This window comes from Sinohyriopsis cumingii, chromosome 14 (assembly GCF_028554795.1).
Source record: "Sinohyriopsis cumingii isolate HCF-2022 chromosome 14, ASM2855479v2, whole genome shotgun sequence".
Classification (NCBI taxonomy): Eukaryota; Metazoa; Mollusca; class Bivalvia; order Unionida; family Unionidae; genus Sinohyriopsis; species Sinohyriopsis cumingii.
In genome coordinates, this window is record NC_142974.1 from 1465107 (window position 1) to 1489947 (window position 24841).

The 24841-nt window shown below is 35.0% G+C and overlaps 1 protein-coding gene across 1 annotated transcript; it reads right to left on the minus strand.

Annotated features, from left to right (window-relative positions):
* LOC149783083 (uncharacterized) lies at positions 1 to 24530 on the minus strand. Its single transcript, XM_089933064.1, has 8 exons — positions 24520 to 24530; positions 23889 to 24000; positions 22203 to 22342; positions 13838 to 13952; positions 11966 to 12250; positions 7684 to 7835; positions 4530 to 4653; positions 1 to 2120 (listed from the first exon to the last, which is right to left on the minus strand). The coding sequence occupies exons 2-8, from the start codon at positions 23948 to 23950 to the stop codon at positions 1952 to 1954; spliced, it is 1047 nt and encodes a 348-aa protein (XP_089789190.1). The 5' UTR covers positions 23951 to 24000; positions 24520 to 24530; the 3' UTR covers positions 1 to 1951.
* Between the last annotated feature and the right edge of the window lie 311 nt (positions 24531 to 24841).

The window sequence follows — 24841 nt, forward strand, 5'->3', positions numbered from 1 at the left end:
TTTTTGATGTTCGTTAAGTTTATTTTCCTCGTTATATAATTGGATTGATACTAAAATTTAACAACAATTGAGCACCATGTAAGTAGTGTTTCTATCAAACCGCCACTGTAAACATAATGATCTAGAAATATAAACATTTGTAACAAAGCTCCACAACTACGTTTGACTCAACAACCAATAAGACGGCAACATCCCTGCATATTACATGTAAAACAAGACAATGCTGCTGTGCGAAACAAATGAAATATATATAATTTTTTACAAACTGATGTTATGCATATTTTATTTAATTTATATTTGATTTAATTTAATTGTTTGTAAGTTTTAAATCTTCTTATTTTTAATTTCATTATATGTCAAAATAATTAGTTTTGTTAACTAGGAACTTGATATATGTTTCAGAAAATAGTTTGACCTTGACTCTTCAGTTGTAAAGACCTAAAGTTAGCCTGGTTCCCGACCTTGTTTACAAAAATCACTGAGACAAGTAAACAACTTTTCATTTTTATATTTAGAATATAAAGATTGTCTTTTTGTCAAGGTCATACTGGGAATACGTGCTTTAGACGTAAATACTTCTCGAAGATTCTAAAATGTTGACCCTCATTCAGGAATTTGTTTTGCGTTTCAAGTTACTGTATAATCTTTGTTTATAGAGATGTTTCTCTGTTTGGGCTTAAAACACTTGATGTCAAGCTGTTCGCTTGTTTATGACCAGTTTGGGGAATTACATATTAATTTTTTATACAGATTATTTGAATTCTATAGGATAATTTTTTTTATCTGGAGTGCTCATGCAGAATTCTCGGACAAAGACATTTCATTAATTCAAACACCATATTATTGTTTGTGAATAACACAGAACTGTATACTTACAACACCTCAAAGGATACAGTATACGTCAGCACCTTGCATCTTAGATTTTTCGTCGGGACTCGAACTTGAATTCATTAGAACATTTCATTATTAGAACTTCTAAAATTTAATTAGTGGATTATTCTTGGAGTATTTTTGGATTAAATTGTTAAAACTAAGTTATTTTCATTTTTACAGAGTTTTTCCAGGGAAATAAATTATTTTGTAAATGTTTCAAAGCTTGTTGTTTTCACTCTTTCTTCTGTTACTGTGTATTCGAGACTAAACACGTAACATATGATTGCCGAAATCTTGTATCGCTGTAATTCATTCAGTTAAAATGCTTCTTAAGTGGAATCCTCTGAATTAGTGTATTGTTAAGCATCCACAGACCCAACCTCGAGTGAATGTAGCTTTAACTGTTGGTCAGTAACTGAATAGCTGGAAATTTTCGCTAGTTCAAACATTTCGCACTTCGGTACTTAGTACGTTTCGCCGGTGCTTTAATATTGCTTTGCATTCGTTCAGTTGTTATTTCAAAATTCAAAATTGTAGCTTTTATTAATAGTTCATAAATGTTTGAATTTAAAGAAAGACAACAAAATTGATAAAAGGAAAATAAATTGTTCATAATAACAAATTGGTTTGGTTGGAGGTTCATAATCAAATGTTTAGAGAATATCGGACTTAGATATACATGTCCAAATACAATTGGATATACATGTCCTAATACAATTGGATATGCATGTCCTAATACAATTGGATATACATGTCCTAATACAATTGGATATACATGTCCTAATACAATTGGATATACATGTCCTAATACAATTGGATATGCATGTCCTAATACAACTGGATATACATGTCCTAATACAATTGGATATACATGTCCTAATACAATTGGATATACATGTCCTAATACAATTGTATATATATATGTCCTAATACAATTGGATATGCATGTTCTAATTCAATTAGATGTATGTGTCCTAATAAAATTAAGAACAACAAAAACGTTGGTAGCCATTGTAGTCTGATAGATGGATGCTTTTATTCAGTATGTGAGTGGACACACTCATTAATGTGGATACTTTTATTCAGTATGTGAGTGGACACACTCATTTATGTGGATACTGGGATACATTTGAAATCTTTCCTTCCCCATCGTCGACGTCATCGCTCGAATTAAGTCGGCTTTGACACAGTTTTCCTTTAATGTATTGATCTGCATCAATGTTGTGTTCGTCACAAGCTCAAAACCCCTGTAAAACAATAATCAAATCAGCATCAAATGTACCCCACTGTTACCTCCTGAAGTGGAACATAGTCACGGTGTAACTTGACTCCAAGGTTACATTTTCATTCTCCAACTGGGATTCAAAACTCACATTTTGCATGTTTAAATAAAAACAAATCAAAATTTTATCTTCAAACTTAATCTATCAGTTAAATGACTATTATCCGCTCATTCTTGCTAAAGCTGGCATAAGTGTGTGTGTGTGTGTGTGTGTGTGTGTGTGTGATTTGAAATTTTAACACTGCTTCAACAATTTCTCAGTCGTATCGCTATGATGCTTGCAGTGTGGCAGTCTGTAGAGATGTCTAGTACTGATGCATCATGCCGGATTCATGTGGCATCATGTCCCACCCAGTCACATTATCCTGACACCAGGCCGACCAGTCCTAATACTAACCTCTTAGTGCTGAGCGCTCAATATGGCAGCTATTAGTACTAATGTTTGTAAGTCTTTGGTATGACTCAGCCTGGTTCTAACTCGCGACCTCCCGATCTAACCACTTAGGTCACCTGAGCGGGTGATGACAAAGGTAGACATAAAAATTATACAAAAGCATCAGAGGTAAAACATGGGAAAGTCATTTATTTTGCATATTTTGATTGCATAAAATTATGTCCTTTACAGCTTTTCAAGGAAGTAAAAAGAGTAAATAAATAAAACCATGTTTCCTAGGAAACTACACACTCATACTATACACCACCATGTTAGTAGCAAATAGATTATCAACTAATAATTCCAATTTTTATAAACTGACTGCGTTTTCTACGCTTTCATTGGATGTAAACGGTCACGTGATACTGATCTGGAATTTTTTTTTACACATCGATACATTCTGCGGACTACTTTTGGTTTCCATTACCAGACCATGTGATGTAAAGTTTTATCTATGGCAACGCCTTGCACCCTAATAATAATAACGACAAGCTCCCACCCACCCACTCGTGTGATTTCCGATCAAAAATGACAAGCCACAGCTTAAAATCGCCGTTAGAAGCTAAAACAATTTACTTGCACAGATCTTCCTGCACTCCAACACTCACTCTTTTTGTAGAAGAAGGCATATGGCAGGCTTTGAAGCCAATCTTCGGAAATTATTGCATTTCACCTCGACAACATGATACAGCAGTGGTTATTAAAGGTCAGGGTCATATGTCAACCAAGGGATGTCACTAAAAATGGACGCGATTTTGCTTTTGAATGATCGAAATGCGTAGAAAGTAACAACAACGATGCTATAACATCACGTGCCATACGCAAGCGTAATTTAAAAAAGGAATATTCCTAGTTTAACTGCAGCAGCCATTTTTTATATATTAAATTAATGATCATAACAGTATATCACTGGCATGACCCGCTATGACATTCTACCCCGTACCACTGTATAAAGAATCTTGGCTATTGAAGATAGGGCTATGTATTCCACCGCAGTTAAGAGGCTAATGAAAGAAAACTTTGATGTACATAAAAGTGAATGTTTTGTTGGTTAAAACTGCTAATCTGATGTTAGAGCGGAAGTAATTATGATTTAAAGGGTTAAATGATCATGGTTGGGTATTTATCGATGTGTCCTTTGGACTTTATTTATATTGTGAGTGATTACATAAAATTGACACATCGATAAATACCCAACCATGATAATTTAATCCTATATTGATAAGATTATTTCCATTTCAAATGAGACATACTAGAGGGAGAAACATGAGAGACATAAAATGTATCGCGTTGTTAGAGAAGCATGTGCGTGGAAGACATAAAATGTCTCGCGTTATTAGAGATACATGCCCGTGGAAGACATAAAATGTATCGCTTTGTTAGATCTCAAATGTACCATTTAGATAGAATAACGTAACATGGCCCTAACCCAACAAACTCCCCAAAATAGTAACTTAAAATGATCCTATCCCAGCAAAAAAAAAATAGCAACGTAAACTGGTCCTAACCCAACAAAGGCCACACAATAGTAACTTAAAATGGTCCTACCCCACCCAGCCACCCCCCCCCCAAAAAAAAGTAACGTAAAATGGTCCTAATCCAACTACAAACCCCAAAACACTGGTGCGCAGCCTTCTTCAATAACGATAATACTATTAGGGACAATAATAATAATAATAATAATAATAATAATAATAATAAAGTAGTAAGTACACGTCGATGGTTGCAGTAGTAGTAGTCATAAATAATTACAAGAATTCAATCAACAAAATAGTTATTTATCATAATAATAACGATGTTTATAAAAAAAAAATACATGTACCTGTTTTATTAGTATTAACAGTTGCATAATAGTGTAATATAATGACAAACATATTCATCTAGTACTTATGTACCATATCACTTTCTTGGAATGATTGTTGTCCTACGGGGATTACTTACTGGCACTGGAAGGACACCGGAATCTGGTTCAAACTCTCCAGGAACTGTTTGCCGACATAGAACAATATATCCAGAAGTCGAGAATTACTTCCACACAGGGAGGTATTGGAAAAGCCCTCGTATACTGAAATGATTTGATAACTTGCGACAATATTTAATGATAATAACTTCCTTTTTATGACGGAATATGTTCGTGTCTTGTAACAAGAAGGCAAATTTAAAATCGTCAATTCATTAATGCAATATGAAATGCCAGGTAGATGTAATGGAGAGTCTCCCACTCACAGCTCGAATAAAACATAAAACGATGAGATTTCCCTCCTCACTTTACATTTCTTAACAAATGCATCTTTGATTTTAATTGATTTCTTTATTTCTTTATATACGTATGTGGACTATTTTTTATGCTTATTTTTTCTTTTGACCGTATAGATTTATTCCGCCTTGGAATCTAGAGTACTTTTAAAATGATGAATGCTTGCACACACACACACACATATACGAACTACATTTGATATATATTTGATACAGCGTATTTTTCAAATCACGACCGCTAGCACACACACACACACACACACACACACACACTGTTGACGAAGTGTATTTGTCAAATGATGACTGCTCGATAACTCACACATATTGAATGTAGCGTATTTTTCAATTGATGACTGCTTACATACACATATATATTTGATATAGTGTATTGTTCAGGTGATGACTGCTCGCATACATACACACATATATATATTTGATGTTGCATATTTTTCCTCTGATGACCGCTTACATGCACACATATATTTGAAAAGCGTATTCTTCAAATGATTACTGCTCTCATACCCACACACATATATATTTGATGTAGGAAATGTTGTAATCGGATATTTAATTACATACTGAATACACTGGTCCTTTCATATTTACTTCCTACAAGACTTTTTGGTTCGATAATTTATTAAAGGGAGGAAGATATAAGATACAAAAATGAAATTCTTACAACGAAGTATGAATTGTACATGGTCATTATAGAAGTATGAATTGTACATGGTCATTACAGAAGTTAGTAGCTCTTTCACTGATTCTCCCCCATTCTTGATAAGTTCAGCTGGGATGTTGTCTACTCCAGGTGAATGGCCAACACAATGGACCCAGTCACTGATTATAACACTTCCCAAAAAAGGCAATCTCCAGCTATGCCAAAATTACAGAACTATCAGTTTCATCAGCCATGCTAGTAAGGTAATGCTGAAGATCATCTTGAACAGACTGAAACCACAAGCAGAAGAAATAATCGCTGAAGAACAGGCCGGGTTCTGGAGTGGAAGAAGCACAACAGAACAAATATTCAATCTCAGGGTTCTGTGCGAAAAGTACTCGCAACACCAACAAGACATCTATGATGTGTTTGTCGATTTCAAAAAGGCCTTTGACAGAGTGTGGCATGAGGCATTGTGGGCCACAATGAAGAAGTATAACATGGATCAAAGGTTAATCAATACCATCAAGCAGCTGTACCCCAAGGCTACCAGTGCAGTAATTGCCCAAGGTGCTGTGGGGGACTGGTTCCAGACAACAGTGGGAGTGCGTCAAGGCTGTCTCCTGTCACCCACGCTTTTCAACATCTACTTAGAGCGCACCATGAGCGAAGCCCTGGAAAACCACTGTGGGACAGTCAGCAATGGAGGGCGTAACATCACCAACCTCCGCTTTGCAGACGACATTGATGGACTGGCAGGCAGTGAAGACGAGCTAGCCACCTTAGTGAGGAACCTGGATGAAACATCGTCCAGATTTGACATGAAGATAAGCGCTGAGAAGACAAAACTGATGACAGATAGTGGCAAACAAGTCTCAGCCAAGATTGAAGTCAGAGGACATGAATTGGAAACAATGAGCCAGTTCAAATATCTTGGTTCCATAATCACTGAAGAGGGATCAAGGGCAGAAATTTTGTCAAGAGCAGCACAAACAATGGCAGCTATGTCAAATCTAAGACCCATCTGGAGAGACAAGAATATGTCTGAAAACTAAAATCAGACTATTGCGAGCTCTAGTCATCTCAGTCTTTTTGTACTCATGTGAGGCATGGACCCTGACAGCAGAATTACAACGAAGAATCCAGTCACTTGAAATGAGATGCTACAGAACCATCCTTGGCATCTCTTACATGGACCACATCACAAATGAAGAAGTGCGTAACACCATAAGGCGCGAAGTGGGCCAATATGAGGACCTCCATACCACCGTCAAAAAGAGAAAACTGAAATGGTATGGCCATGTCACTAGAGCCAACAGTCTATCCACAACAGTCCTGCAGGGCAGCGTCCAGGGTGGCAGAAGGAGAGGTAGAGAAAAAAGTGGACTGACAACATCACAGAATGGACCAGGAAAAGTTTTGCGGAGACACAGGTATTGGCACATGATCGAGACAAGTGGAGGGAAATGGTCAGATGTTCAGCAGCACAGTGCCTCAACGACCACACTAGGTCATGAGACTGGTGATGATGATGATGATTACAGAAGTTACCACTTGTTTCGCCAGTCTTTAGTTTGATTCTTGGAAATGATATGCAAAAATCATGTCCATGACTTGACATATTAAAACTGGACCTTTTCCACTGAGAACCAATCAACTTAGAAAGAGAACCCTTGAAGATAACTACAAAACACGTTATCAATGCTAGAGGACGATTCTTCGCCTCTGAAAATATTAAAAGAGCCGATATTTTGCACGTAATTTGTTTTTCTGAGAATAAATAATATAATTAAAAAACACGTATGTGTGGTATGGACTTTTTCCACCTGTTGTCAGTCAGACCAAGAAATGTTATATGCAAGAGACCACAATCAATCCGAGATCTTCCTCTCTATTTACGCTTCAAAGAAATTTGCGCAGTGTAAAGTTTATCTCTTCATGCACTGTATGTCCGTTGGCTTTATTTCATTCACGGTTTGTGGTTAAGGGAATCTGGGGCTTGGGCGATACTAATTTGACCTTTTTTTGTTGCGGGAGGGGGTGATAAAGGAGGTGGTGTGGGAGACGGGTTTCTACTGTTTCTATTAATTTGAAACATACATGTTTTGCGAACCTTTGCTTAGAAACCTTGAGCTTTCTTCGGCCGTAACCGATCTTGAATATACAAGTAATATTATGTACCTTTGCACAGCTTGAACTTTTCTACCGGCAGCCAATCAGCTTGGGAGAATTCTCCGAACGAGATCACCGTAGAGCGTAAAACGTCCAACGTACATGTTGATCCTTCATTCGAGTACACCCTTTGCATGCAGCTAAGGACTTCGGAGAACAGACTGACCAATATAAAACAAGTCTCTACACTGACTGTCCAAGAAACATTATTATGTAAGCTTTAATTGATACAGAAATCTCAGTGATTTTAAGTAAAGGTTGATTATTTAGTGTGCTGTTCTCTTTCACATACATACATACATACAGACAGACATATCGTTCAACCTATCATGCATATGAAACCACAACAATATTTTTCTAGCGTCGAGTCAGCTAGCATCCGTTTTCTTTCATTCTGAGCGAATTCATCTGGTAGACAGTAAACCTATTGAAAAATTCACAGTGTTACTCCCGTACTCAAACCATCTGAACTTACATTTAATGGGTTTCTATGTCCATGTGAAATTATCATGAATGGGCTTCTAAGTAGATGTGAAATTACAGTTAACGAAATTCTAAGTCCATGTGAAATTACAGTCAATGGGCTTCTATATCCGTGTGAAATTACAGTTAAAGGGCTTCTATAACCATGTGAAATTACAGTTAATGGGCTTCTATGTCCATGTGAAATTACAGCTAATGGGTTTCTATGTCCATGTGAAATTACAGTTAATGGGCTTCTATGTCCATGTGAAATTCCAGTTAATGGGCTTCTATGTCCATGTGAAATTACAGTTAATGGGCTTCTAAATCCATGTGAAATTACAGTTAATGGGCTGCTATGTCCATGTGAAATTACAGTTAATGGGCTTCTATATCCATATAAAATAACAGTTAATGGGCTTCTATATCCATGTGAAACTACATTTAATGAGCTTCTATGTCATGTAAAATTACAGTTAATGGGCTTCTATATCCATGTGAAATTACAGTTAATGGGTTTCTATGTCCATGTGAAATTACAGTTAATGGGCTTCTATGTCCATGTGAAATTACAGTTAATGGGCTTCTAAATCCATGTGAAATTACAGTTAATGGGCTTCTATATCCATGTGAAATAACAGTTAATGGGCTTCTATATCCATGTGAAACTACATTTAATGAGCTTCTATGTCCATGTGAAATTACAGTTAATGGGCTTCTATATCCATGTGAAATTACAGTTAAAGGGCTTCTATCTCCATGTGAAATTACAGTTAATGGGCTTCTATCTCCATGTGAAATTACAGTTAATGGGCTTCTATCTCCATGTGAAATTACAGTTAATGGGCTTCTATGTCCATGTGAAATTACAGTTAATGGGCTTCTATGTCCATGTGAAATTACAGTTAATGGGCTTCTATATCCATGTGAAATTACAGTTAATGGGCTTCTATGTCCATGTGAAATTACTGTTAATGGGCTTGTAAATCCATGTGAAATTACAGTTAATGGGCTTCTATGTCCATGTGAAATTACAGTTAACGAGATTCTATATCCATGTGAATTATAGTTAGTGAAATGAATGACACTCTACACCGTGATCAGTGAATAGCCTACCGTACCCCTGTAGCTCAACGTCCCTACAACCGGTAGCTCATTTGGTCTTGTTTATTATGCCTGGTAAACAGATAGAGTAATTTTTTCTTTCACGTTTCATAAAACTAGTTGAACCGTGTGTTCATTAAGCTAGGACAACCTGCCATTTAATAGCTGTGTGATGTATAAGGACCTAATGATAATGCAATGAAAAATTAAACCCGCTCGACACATTATATCTGAATCTATACAACGATGTTCTAATTGACAACTAGTATTTATATCTAAAGAATTAGACCAGTGTTATAATTGACATGTAGCTACTTAGATCGGAATATACGCCACAGTTATAATTGACAAGTAGCTATTTATATCTTAATATACGCCACTGTTATAATTGACAAGTAGATATTTATATCTTAATATACGCCACTGTTATAATTGACAAGTAGATATTTATACCGTAATATACGTCAGTGTTGTCACTGACAAGAAGCTACACTATAATTATATGTTCAATTCACTCTTGTGGCAATACAAAATCATCGCTTGATACGTAATTCATAAGAATGCTTTTTCGCCGTTCTGACCAGAAATATGGTTCAGATAAAAGTATTATACATACGTCCTTGTTTTGTCTGAATTCTAAATATTTCAAAGCATAAATCAATTTCATTTTACCGTAACAAAAGCCACAACCAATCCAGAACAAAAAAAAATTAAAGTTGAAAAAATGTCTGGTCTCAACACGAAAATGCACCTATTATTAACTTGTGCTAATGTTAAATTCGTCTTTGCTTGACTGTATTGAAATCAATGCGTGGTGTCATCTGATGATTGTATTGAAATCAATGCGTGGTGTTATCTGATGATCGTATTGAAAGCAATGCGTGGTGTTATCTGATGATCGTATTGAAAGCAATGTGTGGTGTCATCTGATGATTGTGATGAAAACAATGCGTAGTGTCAACTGTTGGTTGTATTGAAAGCAATACGTGGTGTTATCTGATGATCGTATTGAAAGAAATGCGTGGTGTCATCTGATGATTGTAATGAAAACAATGCGTAGTGTCACTTGTTGGTTGTATTGAAAGCAATACGTTGTGTTATCTGATGATCGTATTGAAAGAAATGCGTGGTGTCAACTGTTGGTTGTATTGAAAGCAATACCTGGTGTGGTCTGATGATTGTATTGAAAGCAATGCGTGGTGTCATCTGATGATTGTATCGAAAGCAATGCATAGTGTCATCTGATGATTGTATTGAAATCAATGCGTGGTGTCATCTGATGATTGTATCGAAAGCAATGCATGGTGTTATCTGATGATCGTATTGAAAGCAATGCGTGGTGTCATCTGATGATTGTACTGAAAGCAATGCGTGGTGTCAACTGATGATTGTATTGAAACCACTGAGTGGTTCATCTAATGGTTGCATTGAAAGCAATGCGTGGTGTTATGTGATTATTATTTTGAAAGCAATGCTTGGTGTCATCTGATGATTGTATTGAAAGCAATGCGTGGTGTTATCTGATGATCGTATTGAAAGCAATGTGTGGTGTCAACTGTTGGTTGTATTGAAAGCAATACGTGGTGTTATCTGATGATTGTAATGAAAACAATGCGTAGTGTCAACTGTTGCTTGTATTGAAAGCAATACCTGGTGTGATCTGATGATTGTATTGAAAGCAATGCGTGGTGTCATCTGATGATTGTATTGAAAGCAATGCGTGGTGTCAACTGATGATTGTATTGAAACCACTGAGTGGTTCATCTAATGGTTGTATTGAAAGCAATGCGTGGTGTTATGTGATTATTATTTTGAAAGCAATGCGTGGTGTCATCTGATGATTGTATTGAAAGCATTGCTTGGTGTCATCTGATGATTGTATTGAAAGCAATGCGTTGTGTCACCTTTTGCTTATATTGAAATCATTACGTGGTGTCATCTTATGATTGTATTGAAAACACTTCGTGGAGTCATCTATTGTTTGTATTGAAAGCAACGCGTGTTATGATCTGATGATAGCCGTAAGTATTCTCGCAGGTCAACTTAATTCTGAGTCAAAGTGAATATGTATATTTTTGACGTCTTTGTACAGTGATGATCAAATTGATTTCAGGATAAGGGATGGTCAATGACTCTTTCCCTTTATCAGAATGATAATTATGCCAAAAATGTAAGCCATCCTCTTGGATATACATGGAAGAAACCACGAACTATTTGAATCAAGTAAATAAATATATCACCTTAATGATAAGATTTTTATTTTCAATTTCTAACCAAAAAATAAACTCCAACAGACCTGAAATTTGACAAGCATCAGTTCGTGTTCTGCTGACCTTTGTAATTCCTTGCTGATTTAATTTTAGTAATTTGCATTTCTAATTGTTAGAAATGATATGCTCCTCCTAAATGACAGGTTTATCTTTCCTAAATACGAAAGGAGTAAATTGAATCAAAAGAATCAATTGACCATTAGCTAGTATAAGTGCTCATCAGGTTTGTCTATGAGCTGATCTCCACTACAATCTTACTGACTAGATAACATAAACGTGTAGCCTTTACTTATATAGGCATTGGGAACACCAAACAGTTTGTATGTTACACTTAGGAAAATGTCAATCAACATTCTATGAACCATTTTACCTACAAAACTGCAATAACACCAAACATGTTCCGTCATAATTATTGATTAGAGTATACCAACATAATGTATGTGTTTGTGTGTTACCTGCAAGAACTCGCCTGCGTAACTTCTGGAAGTGAGAAGTTGACGTTGGCAAGAAAGCTGATGCAACGAGTGGCTTCTTGTGGTATTGAAAACGCCATCCTACATCGGCTGTTGGTAGCCCCAGTATGATGAAAGCACTCGTTGAACTGTACCGAAGGGTATAGGGCTCGAACACGCGAATCGAGTACACTGCTAGCTAGAGCTTGATCGATTTGACTCTCAGAACATGACTCGTTAAGCAGTGGCGTTGCTGTCTTCACACAGTTTTTCAAAAACTCAACATAGCTGAATGGAAAATAATCCGTTTTGTAAGATAAATAAATATGGAATCATAAAAAGCAAGGAAACAATTCATAATTCTATTGAAAGCATGTAATTCCCATATTTAAAAAATCATTATGTGCCTACATTAGTGGTAATTCCCATATTTAAGAAATCATTCTTGTGCCTACATTAATGGTAATTCCCATATTTAAGAAATCATTATTGTACCTACATTAGTGGTAATTCCCATATTTAAGAAATCATTCTTGTGCCTACATTAGTGGTAATTCCCATATTTAAGAAATCATTCTGGTGCCTACGTTACTGGTAATTCTCATATTTAAGAAATCATTATTGTGCCTACATTAGTGGTAATTCCCATATTTAAGAAATAATTCTTGTGCCGACATTAGTGGTAATTCCCATATTTAAGAAATCATTCTGGTGCCTACGTTACTGGTAATTCCCATATTTAAGAAATAATTCGTGTGCCTACATTGGTGGTAATTCCCATATTTAAGAAATAATTCTTGTGCCTACGTTAGTGGTAATTACCATATTTAAGAAATCATTCTGGTGCCTACATTACTGGTAATTCCCATATTTAAGAAATCATTCTTGTGCCTACGTTACTGGTAATTCTCACATTTAAGAAATCATTCTTGTGCCTACATTAGTGGCAATTCCCATATTTAAGAAATCATCCTCGTGCCTACATTAGTGGTAATTCCCATATTTAAGAAATCATTCTTGTGCCTACGTTACTGGTAATTCCTATATTTAAGAAATCATTCTTGTGCCTACGTTACTGGTAATTCCCATATTTAAGAAATCATTCTTGTGCCTACATTAGTGGTAATTCCCATATTTAAGAAATCATTCTTGTGCCTACGTTACTGGTAATTCCCATATTTAAGAAATCATTCTTGTGCCTACATTAGTGTTAATTCCCATATTTAAGAAATCATTCTTGTGCCTACATTAGTGGTAATTCCCATATTTAAGAAATCATTCTTGTGCCTACATTAGTAGCTTCTCAGTAACAAGCGGTAAGGTACTAATATACCTTGGCATCAAATTTATGAAGACTTCTTTTACAATCACATGATGATGACGGATAATGTATCGACTAACTCTATTATTCTATTGGTTACAAATTCGACCTTTCGTAAAAATATGAAAGCAAATTCAATTCAACAGAAATTCAGAACAGGGTTACATAAGACATTTCTTGAAGTTAACGATGACAAGGAAAATGATCTTTAATAAGTCATTTGTGTGAGGGACTACTAAAGGTGGCGTATAAAGTGTCATAGTCTAAAGGTTATAATCGAAAGATGTAGAGGGTGTATATTGCAATGCCGAGTCTTCAAAATATAGTATTGTATGACGTCACCAATTATGACATTATTTGGTGAAGTGTAGTTCAGCACAGTATATAATAGTATAGCCTGGCATGATTCATTGCAGTGTACTGTATGGCATGGAAAAGTATAGTTTAGTGTATCAAAATGTAGTTTAGTTTGATGCAGTGGAGTGAAGAGTCATGTGGTGTAGTGAGGAATCGTGACAAGCTGTAGTATAGAGACATTTCAGAGTTTGCCAAACCTGCATTCTATACTTGGAAACATAGACATCTGATAGAAGTACGGGTTGCATGCAACAAATATCAGCTCTCCAAGTCTCTGTGTTGATTCACAAAAACTGTCATTTAACCGAGAAGCTGAAACGGTGAAACAAAAATGGAAATGAAAGATGGAAACAAAGATGGAAATGAAAGATGGAAACAAAGATGGAAATGAAAGATGGAAACAAAGATGGAAACGAAAGTCGTCGTAAAATTACATAACATTAAGATAAATTCACCTTTAGGTTATGTTAAAGTTCACCAACCTTTGGGTTTTTATTTGGTTTTGAAGCTGGTTGTTTCTCAATCAAAACTAGAAAAAGACCGAGAAAAGGAAGAAGAGGAAGAAAAAGACGTATAAGAGAAGACAACAGCGGTGGTGTGTGTGTGTGTGATTTGGAATTTTAACGAAACTTTTTTACAAATTCAGTTATATCGCTACGATGTCTGCAGTGTGATAGTTTATAGTGATGTCTAGCATTGGGGCATCATGCCGCAGACATGTAACATGATGTCCCACCCAGTCACATTATCCTGACACCAGGCCGACCAGTCCTAACACTGACCTCTAATGCTGAGCGTCAAGCGAGGCAGCTGTTAGCACCATCTTTGTAAGTCTTTGGTATGACTCGGTCAGGGATCGAACCCACGACCTCCCGCATCCAAGGCGGACGTTATAACCATTAGGCCAGCGGTGGAGACGGTTGTTACTTTTAACATCAGCAAAAATTACTAGAATGATGACAGTAAACAGGACTGCTTTAAGACTTTTGAAGTAGTTAATGGGCAAGCTATACGGTCATTGAAAAGGGCTGAATTTTAACGAATACTATATAAACGTTTCGAAATATATTTCCGCTTAACTAGGTCAAGTATTCCTTTTCAGCCAAAACTATTTAATCGATGAAACTCTTTTAAAATGAACTGTCGATTTTGGTTGTTCAATGTCTTTAAGAAATGCAAATATAATTCATTGTTCCATGCGGTACATAATTACATGGAGGTCAGAGGTCATCCGGCTGAGTGAGGGTTCATATAATTTCAGCGTGTCAAATATTTCGAATTCCAGTGGATTTCAATGAAAATAAAATTATATATTCATAATTGTTCTGATTCTTTCTTATATTATGTACTGTTCTACCTTTTTATACCATGAATTAATTTTGGGCACACAAGTTCCTTTTTGATATTTGTAGCAGTGTTTATGTTGTGTGCGTGCGTGTGTGTGTGTGTGTGTGTGTGTGTGTGTGTGTGTAATTTAGATTTTCAACTTAGCTTTAATAATTTTTCAGTCATATCGCTACGTTGTCTGCAGTGTGGCAGTTTATAGTGATGTGTAGCACTGGGGCATCATGCCGCAGACATGTAGCATGATGTCCCACCCAGTCACATTACCCTGACACCAGGCCGACCAGTCCTTACACTAAGGCAGCTCTCAGTACCATTTGTATTAGTCTTTGGTTCGAACCCGCAAACTCCCGCATCTGAGGCGGACGCTCTAACCATTAGGCCACCGGAGAGGTATGCTGTTAGTGAGCAATGCAACCGTAATTGTTGGGCAGATGATCTCAAACCCCGAGTGCAATAAGACCAGAATAAGTGTATATCACCATGCATGCAATTTGACCATACGTGAACATTTAAAACAAATAGTTACATTTGTAATTTAGAACTTTCAAACCACGTTCTTGCTTTAGTTGATAATAACACCCGCACGATCTGCACGTGCACGATAACCGGGAATTTTCGGATAAATATATGCAAAACAGATAATATTTTGACGCGTGGTGTATGAACAGCTTAAAGTGAATATTGATCAGGCAATCAAAGAATGACAAGTCAAAGTTGAAAGAAACGTGGGATAAAAAAATGAGGTAAATGAGTGCAGTAAGCAAAGCGTTTTCACAATTTTTTTTGTAAAATTCATAAATCAGGGCTACATTATAATACATCATAAGGCATACAGGTCTGAAGATGGTTAAAATCACATGGACGATATCGCGATTGAGAAAAAAATATTAAGCACCCAGAAAAGCATAGCTTTATCATATGTTGAATAGAAAAATAAAACATTTACCGCTGGATGAAAATCAATCACTTACTCCTGCAAATTCTTTCAATAATTTTGGCAACAATATGATATAAGCATGGCGTGTTTTTACCAAGAAATTGAACTTGGAACAGTATTATTTTCACCAGTTTTGTATAATTCAAATATGCTGTCAACAGATTTTCTTAAAGGATTGGCAAGAAAAGGGATACATGCAATCATCGATAGCGTGTGGTGGTTCTTTCTACTCCTATCATAATTTAAAATATGTATGAATTCAATACAAATTTATAGATTATATGGCAACAATCGGGAAAATTCCCCAAAATTAGAAAAATATAATTGGAAATGAAAAGGTGACAAGTTATAATCATACATCGTAATGAAGAAAAAAGGATCCACAAATTAGTTTAAAAGGTAATTACGGAAGACGTAAAACCAGAATAAATCATACGTATGAACGAGAAATGGAACAGAGATATTCATATGATACATTCAGGTAAAATGATTATTTATCTCTAATTTCTCACATCGATGATATGAAATTCAGGTATTTTCAGTTGAAGATGTTACATTAAATATCGTTTACAAATTCGTTTCACGCCAAGCAAGAATACTAGATAATTATAAATTTGGTGTTTGTAAATTGGAGAAATAGTCACGTTCGTATGATTATTACTCTTTTCTGTATTCCACCGCTCTAAATTAGTCCATTAAAGAATTACTTTCTAAACTCAAACGGTTAAGTCTACACATTTGACAAAACCACACATTTTTGGGATTTATATTCAATACGTTCTTTCCATTCTTACTGTTATAAATAAAGATTATACCAAATATTTCGAAATAACCTTGACAGTTTTAAGTTTGAATTCAGATATTGAGTAGATATTTAAAGATGAACAAAATAGTTCCGAGGTAAAGAGGTCTAATAGAAATAGTACTGCTAAATTGGACAGACATGTATACTTATATTATTCGACAGACATGTGTACTGATATTATTGGACAGACATGTGTACTTATATTCTGATAATTGGACAGACATGTATACTTATATTCTGATAATTGGACAGACATGTGTACTAATATTTTGATAATTGGACAGACATGTGTACTTATATTCTGATAATTGGACAGACATGTATACTTATATTCTGATAATTGGACAGACATGTGTACTAATATTTTGATAATTGGACAGACATGTGTACTAATATTTTGATAATTGGACAGATAAGTTTACTTATATACTGATACTTAGTTCATAAGACTGGTAAGCTGCCCATTTCGTGTATCAGTCACATATATTATATACACTTCTACTGTATTACCACCTTGTCGGCCTAGTTTGCGCGTCGTGTAATTCTGCGCAAGGACATGTCATTTCTGTAAACATTGGATCACGTGTTGTTTATGGTCGAAAAACAAATTTTGTATAAAAAAGGACGATGGTCCTTTAATTAACGAAAGCGATATTCATAAATTGTACAAAACCATCCCACACTGATATTCTAAATGCATTCGAAAATGTGATTTCTAAATGTTAACATGAAGACTCACTACATGCCCCTCTTAAACTAGTAACCCAGAAAAACCTATTTCGTATTTATCTTTTAGAATCATACAAATAGATATGTTATTGAAAAAATGGAAATGTTCATCTTAGAATAATATTGCATCTTAATCTAATTTTGCAAAAACTTGTGCTACAATTACTTTATGATCTGCTATCCAACTTGTCGACTTGCCACTCGAACGGATTCTCAAGAAATTCCCAGGCTTTAGTCTGTTCCTAAATTCTTAAGTAATCCCCCCCATACGAGCACTTGTATGCACATTACATCCTATTCATGTTGTTTCTCTACAAACAAATATAGTCTATTTTAATAAAATGTTGAACTTTGAGTATTTTTGTTTACAAGATCAGTTCAGTTCGCTTAATATCTCTTGCCATTTAGTGGCATTGTTATGTTGAATTTTGTAAAATCAGCTATAAACCTGACCTAATTACTCGATTGAAATGTTGAGTCCAAATTAATGTATTCCATTTCCATAGCCCGATAATTAACATTACAATACAGCCCGATACATTAACATTGTATCAGAGCCCGATACATTGACATTAAAATACAGCCCGATATATTAACATTGCATCAAAGCCAGATACATTAACATTACATCACAGTCCGATACATTAACATTACGTCACAGCCCGATACATTATTATTACATCACAGCTCGATACATTAACATGTCATCACAGCCCGATATATTAACATTACATCACAACCCGATACATTAAAATTACATCACAGCCTGATATATTAATATTACATAACAGTCCGATACATTAACATTACATTACAGCCCGATATATTAACATTGCCTCACAGCCAGATACATTAACATTACATCACAGCCCGATACATTAATATTACATCACAGTCCGATACATTAACATTACTTTACAGCCCAGTATGTTGATATTACATCACAGCCCGATACATTAACATTACATCACAGCCCGATAATTAATATTACATAACAGCCCGATACATTAACATTACATCACAGTCCGATATATTGATATTACATCACAGCCCAATACATTAATATTACATCACAGCCCGATACATTAACATTACATCACAGCCCGATATATTAATATTACATCACAGTCCGATACATTAACATTACATTACAGCCCGGTATATTGATATTACATCATAGCCCGATACAATAACATTACATCACAGCCAGATATATTAATATTACATCACAGCCCGACACATTAACATTACATCACAGCCCGATATATTGATATTACATCACAGCCCAATACATTAATATTACATCACAGCCAGATACATTAACATTACATTACAGCCCGGTATATTGATATTACATCACAGCCCGATACAATAACATTTCATCACAGCCAGATATATTAATATTACATCACAGCCCGACACATTAACATTACATCACAGCCCGATATATTAACATTACATCACAGCCCGATACATTGACATTACATCACAGCCCAATACATTAATATTACATCACAGCCCGATACATTAACATTACATCACAGCCAGATATATTAATATTACATCACAGTCCGATACATTAACATTACATTACAGCCCGATATATTAACATTGCATCACATCCAGATACATTTATATTACATCACAGCCCTATACATTAACATTACATCACAGCCCGATATATTAATATTACATCACAGTCCGATACATTAACATTACATTACAGCCCGATATACTGATATTATATCACAGCCCGATACATTAACATTACATCACAGCCAGATACATTGATATTACATCACAGCCCAATACAATAATATTACATCACAGCCCGATACATTAACATTACATTACAGCCCGGTATATTGATATTACATCACAGCCCGATACAATAACATTTCATCACAGCCAGATATATTAATATTACATCACAGCCCGACACATTAACATTACATCACAGCCCGATATATTAACATTACATCACAGCCCGATACATTAACATTACATCACAGCCCAGTACAATAATATTACATCACAGCCCGATACATTAACATTACATCACAGCCCAATACATTAATATTACATCACAGCCCGATACATTAACATTACATCACAGCCCAATACATTAATATTACATCACAGCCCGATACATTAACATTGCATCACATCCAGATACATTTATATTACATCACAGCCCTATACATTAACATTACATCACAGCCCGATATATTAACATTACATCACAGCCCGATACATTAACATTACATCACAGCCCAATACATTAATATTACATCACAGCCCGATATATTAATATTACATCACAGTCCGATACATTATCATTACATTACAGTCCGATATACTGATATTACATCACAGCCCGATACATTAACATTACATCACAGCCCGATATATTAACATTACATCACAGCCCGATACATTAACATTACATCACAGCCCAGTACATTAATATTACATCACAGCCCGATACATTAACATTACATCACAGCCCAATACATTAATATTACATCACAGCCCGATACATTAACATTGCATCACATCCAGATACATTTATATTACATCACAGCCCTATACATTAACATTACATCACAGCCCGATATATTAATATTACATCACAGTCCGATACATTAACATTACATTACAGTCCGATATACTGATATTACATCACAGCCCGATACATTAACATTACATCACAGCCCGATATATTAATATTACATCACAGTCCGATATATTAACATTACATTACAGCCCGATATATTAACAATGCATCGCATCCAGATACATTTATGTTACATCACAGCCCTATACATTAACATTACATCACAGCCCGATACATTAACATTACATTACAGTCCGATATATTAACATTGCATCACATCGAGATACATTTATATTACATCACAGCCCTATACATTAACGTTACATCACAGCCCGATATATTGATATTACATCACAGTCCAATACATTAACATTACATCACAGCCCGATATATTAATATTGCATCACAGTCCGATACATTAACATTACATTACAGTCCAGTATATTGATATAACATCACAGCCCGATATATTAATATTACATCACAGCACGATACATTAAGATTACATCACAGCCCAATACATTAATATTACATCACAGCCCGATACATTAACATTACATCACAGCCCGATATATTAACATTACATCACAGCCTGATATGTTAATATTACATCACAGCCCGATATATTAACATTACATCACAGCCCGATACATTAACATTACATCACAGACCTATACATTAACATTGCATCACAGCCCGATATATTAACATTACATCTTTTCAGAGCCATGGGAAGAATAGGCCGACATATTGCGAGTCATGAAAACAGAACGGGAGGTACCTCGTGTGTCCAAAATAAATATTTTTTGATAGAATATTCTGGGGATAATTTCCACTTTTCAAATTCTAAACATTGCAGCATTCTGTTTTCTTCAATTGGTTGAATTCGTTATGCGTTTTGCGCATATATTGGTGACGGAAACCTTACAAGCACAGAAAAGCTCAACAGCTATGTATATAACTCTAAAAGATTTTCACTAAGTACTTGATGTCAAACACAGTTTGTATAGTAATTTACTCGCACACACACACATACACACACATGCACACACACATGAACGGATGTTTCCATTGAACAATTGTACACAAAGTATAACTGTAACGTTCATCTTTTTTATGTTTTTATGTAACATCCCATATTGCATGTAGCAATAAATTTGACACATATTGTAATCATTTTATCAGTTGGATGTGTTCGTTTGTTTGTCTCTCTGTACTGAAAAATGTTTCTATTTATACTACTACTACTACTAATACTACTACATAAGCTACGTTAAAAATCCAAATCACACACTACTACTACAGTCTTATATATCTGTATAATATCCAATGTTTTACTGAAATATTTCTTGCCACACATACAGAGTATTATGCCAAAAATAGACAGATGCATATTAACAACCCTGGACTAAAAGCTATTATTATTTTAAAAATAAACCGTGGTATATTAACGGGTCTGGACTAAAAAAAATCTTTCAATAACACGAACCAGAAAATGGAGAGGGTCTTTAGTGAGTTTGTCGATAGTGTATGTTTTGCTAAATTTCGTCAATATGAAGTTTGTATGCAAGAAATGTCAGAAAAAAATCTAGTTTTGCCAAGCCAAATAAAATGAAGGGAAACGACTTGAAATCAGCAGTGTATGCCTATTGCACAAACCAATCCAAACACTGGAATAAAGGAAAGAATTATATACATACCAACTGTAGATATTAATTAAAATAGCGATAGATAAGAAGATAACAAAACGTAGTCTTATTTGTTATGCACAGATTTATAAAACATATGTTTCAGTACAGCAACTATCTTAGTGTGGCAAATGACAAATGTCTCATTGTGGCAACTGTTTGAGTATGTCAAACTTCTCAGTGTGGCAAATAACAAATGTCTCATTATGGCCACTTTTTCAGTAAGTAAAAACGCAATGGCAGCTGATCTCACTTTCTTTACTTTGCCTAACTAGCATCCTTGATGAATGACCGACCCATGAGAATTTACCGGCAAGCTTTGTCACATACCCATTTCTAGTTTTAGAAAACCATCTTAATTCAATAAAAAATATCAGCAACAGGTCATATTCACATATTTAATCCTTAATATTTTCACTACCATTACATGCTTTCTTACCATGACAGTTTTGAATGAATGGTGTGAGACCAGCCAATGTTGCAGTATGCTTGTACATCGTTTCCAGCTCACGAAGATTACACGTGCCACCTTCCATCTTAACTGACTTCTGCACACAGTTGAGAGTCTCATCGAATATGCTGAAATCGGGAAACTTGGTATTTCAAGAAAGTGAGAGAAAAAGTACGGTAAGTACCTTGACAAGGATAGAACTTTATTTCTAGGCAAGACCGACTTTTTCATCATGTCCCTCTGTCATTCTCACCATACGAACATATACCTCTTTTTACACAAGGATCGAGGTCGGTAGGTACATGAGTAACTTTGTACGTCTTCTATTATGCAAACATTTTATAATTGTACACAGGTATATCATGAATCATTGCATTGTAATGGTTCTTTTTTGTAGAAAATTGTTTTAAATAAAATTTATTAACAATAAACTGCAAATACATTTTATAACATTTTTATTTTTCTCACTCATACAGTATCAGGACATTAAAATAGATTATTGCATGATGGGATAGGTTTCAGCTAGATTTTGGGCATATGGTGTTATTCTATGATTTTTGCTTTTAAATATCAGAATTTCACGTGCCAAATTGACACGTGATTATTATGCCAGTAGTTCTCAGAGCCATGTCACATGAGCAGCATCATAAGCAAAAGATAATCGTCACAAAAGGTATGTATATTCGCTGTATATACAGCACGGAACGTATAAAATATAAAGTGTATGTATATTCACTGTATATACAGCATGGAACGTAGAAAATATAAAGTGTATGTATATTCGCTGTATATACAGCATGGAACGTAGAAAATATAAAGTGTATGTATATTCGCTGTATATACAGCATGGAACGTAGAAAATATAAAGTGTATGTATATTCGCTGTATATACAGCATGGAACATAGAAAATATAAAGTGTATGTATATTCACTGTATATACAGCATGGAACGTAGAAAATATAAAGTGTATGTATATTCACTGTATATTCGCTGTCTGTACAGCATACAACTTAAAAAATATTTCAGACCTTCACACAGCTACAGCGTCGCGATTTAACTCCTGATTGGGTAAGCAATGACCAATTCATTATGTAACAATGATAATCATGCACAATCTGCTGAGTTTAAACGCCAGAAGAATATAGAAGTCGAAATTTTGGAATCGACATGTGATCTAAACAATTTCCTTCCATTAATGCATTTATTTCGCATTTTGTGACTTTGCAAAACGGTTGTAATCCAAATCATGTCTACTACTACCAATGAAACAAGATCTCGTTTTTAGCCTCTCATTCGTGTTATCTCTGAACGCATGATCTGATTAGAGAAGTTATCCGGAACGTTTTCGTTGTACACACTGTTCAAGATTATCTAAGTCTTGCTTTCTAATAATGATCACTTTCTCTGTTGCTGGTTTAGTTTTATTTATATTTTTTTAATTTTTTTTTTTTTTTTTAGATCGCACTTGCTTCCAAAGCCAAGTGCAACTTGGAGCACACGTTAAGCCATCCATGATAACTTATGTGAATGAAATCCATGAAGACTTGCTTTGAAATCGACTTAATGTTAATAAAATGTGCCTTTACGTTTTACTGTAGATTCCATGCATCAGTTTTTTTGTGCCTGTTGGATTGTATGCATTAGTGTTTTTTTATTGCTTAATTGCAACTTACCTGCAGACATCAGCTTGACTGTATATAGTTCCATTGAGTAAACCTAACGTACTGCTGCACATTTGGGCCGAATATGTATGCAACAGGAAGTCGCTGCAAGCCGATCGTTTTTCTGCAAGAGTTATATATTTGCTTGTATCAAAAGAATGATTTATATATAATTTAACTCTTCTTCTGAAGCGTTGGGTGCGGCTGGTTGGTCCCCCACCAACCCAATGATACATTGTTGTAATAAATAAAAAAACAATGAAGTTTGAAACATCATGATTTCATGATAGAAAACCCTTAGAAAAAGAAAAGGAAAAAGAGGATTACGTATATTTACAAGCACAAACTAATTTACTTGCACTGATAGAAAGACTTATTATAGTTACACATGTATCTTATGTGCGATGTATGTGATTGTATTATTAATGCGACAAAAGTGCCGGAAAAGTCATGTATGTTCTATAGTTTATAATTTCTTGAAGTGAGTAATAGTTTCTCCGTCGAATAGAGATATTTCGGTTGTAACTGCTTATACACTAAATTTTATATGACTTCTTCTATGTCCGTGTGTGTGTGTGTGTGTGTGTGTGTGTGTGTGTACGAGAGAGAAGAGAGATAGATAGAGAAAGAGTTATGAAATTACCCGGTTCATGTTGATCCTGAAAAAAAAGACTTCAACGTAATGAAGTGTATACTAGTATATATATATATATATATATATATATATATATATATATATATATATATATATATATATATATATATAATGAACACATTCTTTAAATGTACGTACCTTTACAAACGTCCACTGTGTATCGTGGTAAAAGTGCGTCACACTATATGGTCTGTGTGTTCAAAATATATCTTGTTTTGCGTATAATCCCATAAAAAAGCTTTTAATGGAAATCGCTTTCCCCAGATGATTTCGGACTGTTGAAACTCTTCAAGTGGTGAAGACTACAGTC

Coding starts and splice junctions, on each gene's coding strand:
- LOC149783083 (XM_089933064.1), bottom strand. CDS start 23,950: ATGTGCAGCAGTACGTTAGGTTTACTCAATGGAACTATATACAGTCAA. Junction 22,343..23,888: donor AGTCAAGCTGATGTCTGCAG/GTAAGTTGCAAT, acceptor TCCCGATTTCAG/CATATTCGATGAGACTCTCA. Junction 7,836..11,965: donor ACGCAGGCGAGTTCTTGCAG/GTAACACACAAA, acceptor TATATTGGTCAG/TCTGTTCTCCGAAGTCCTTA.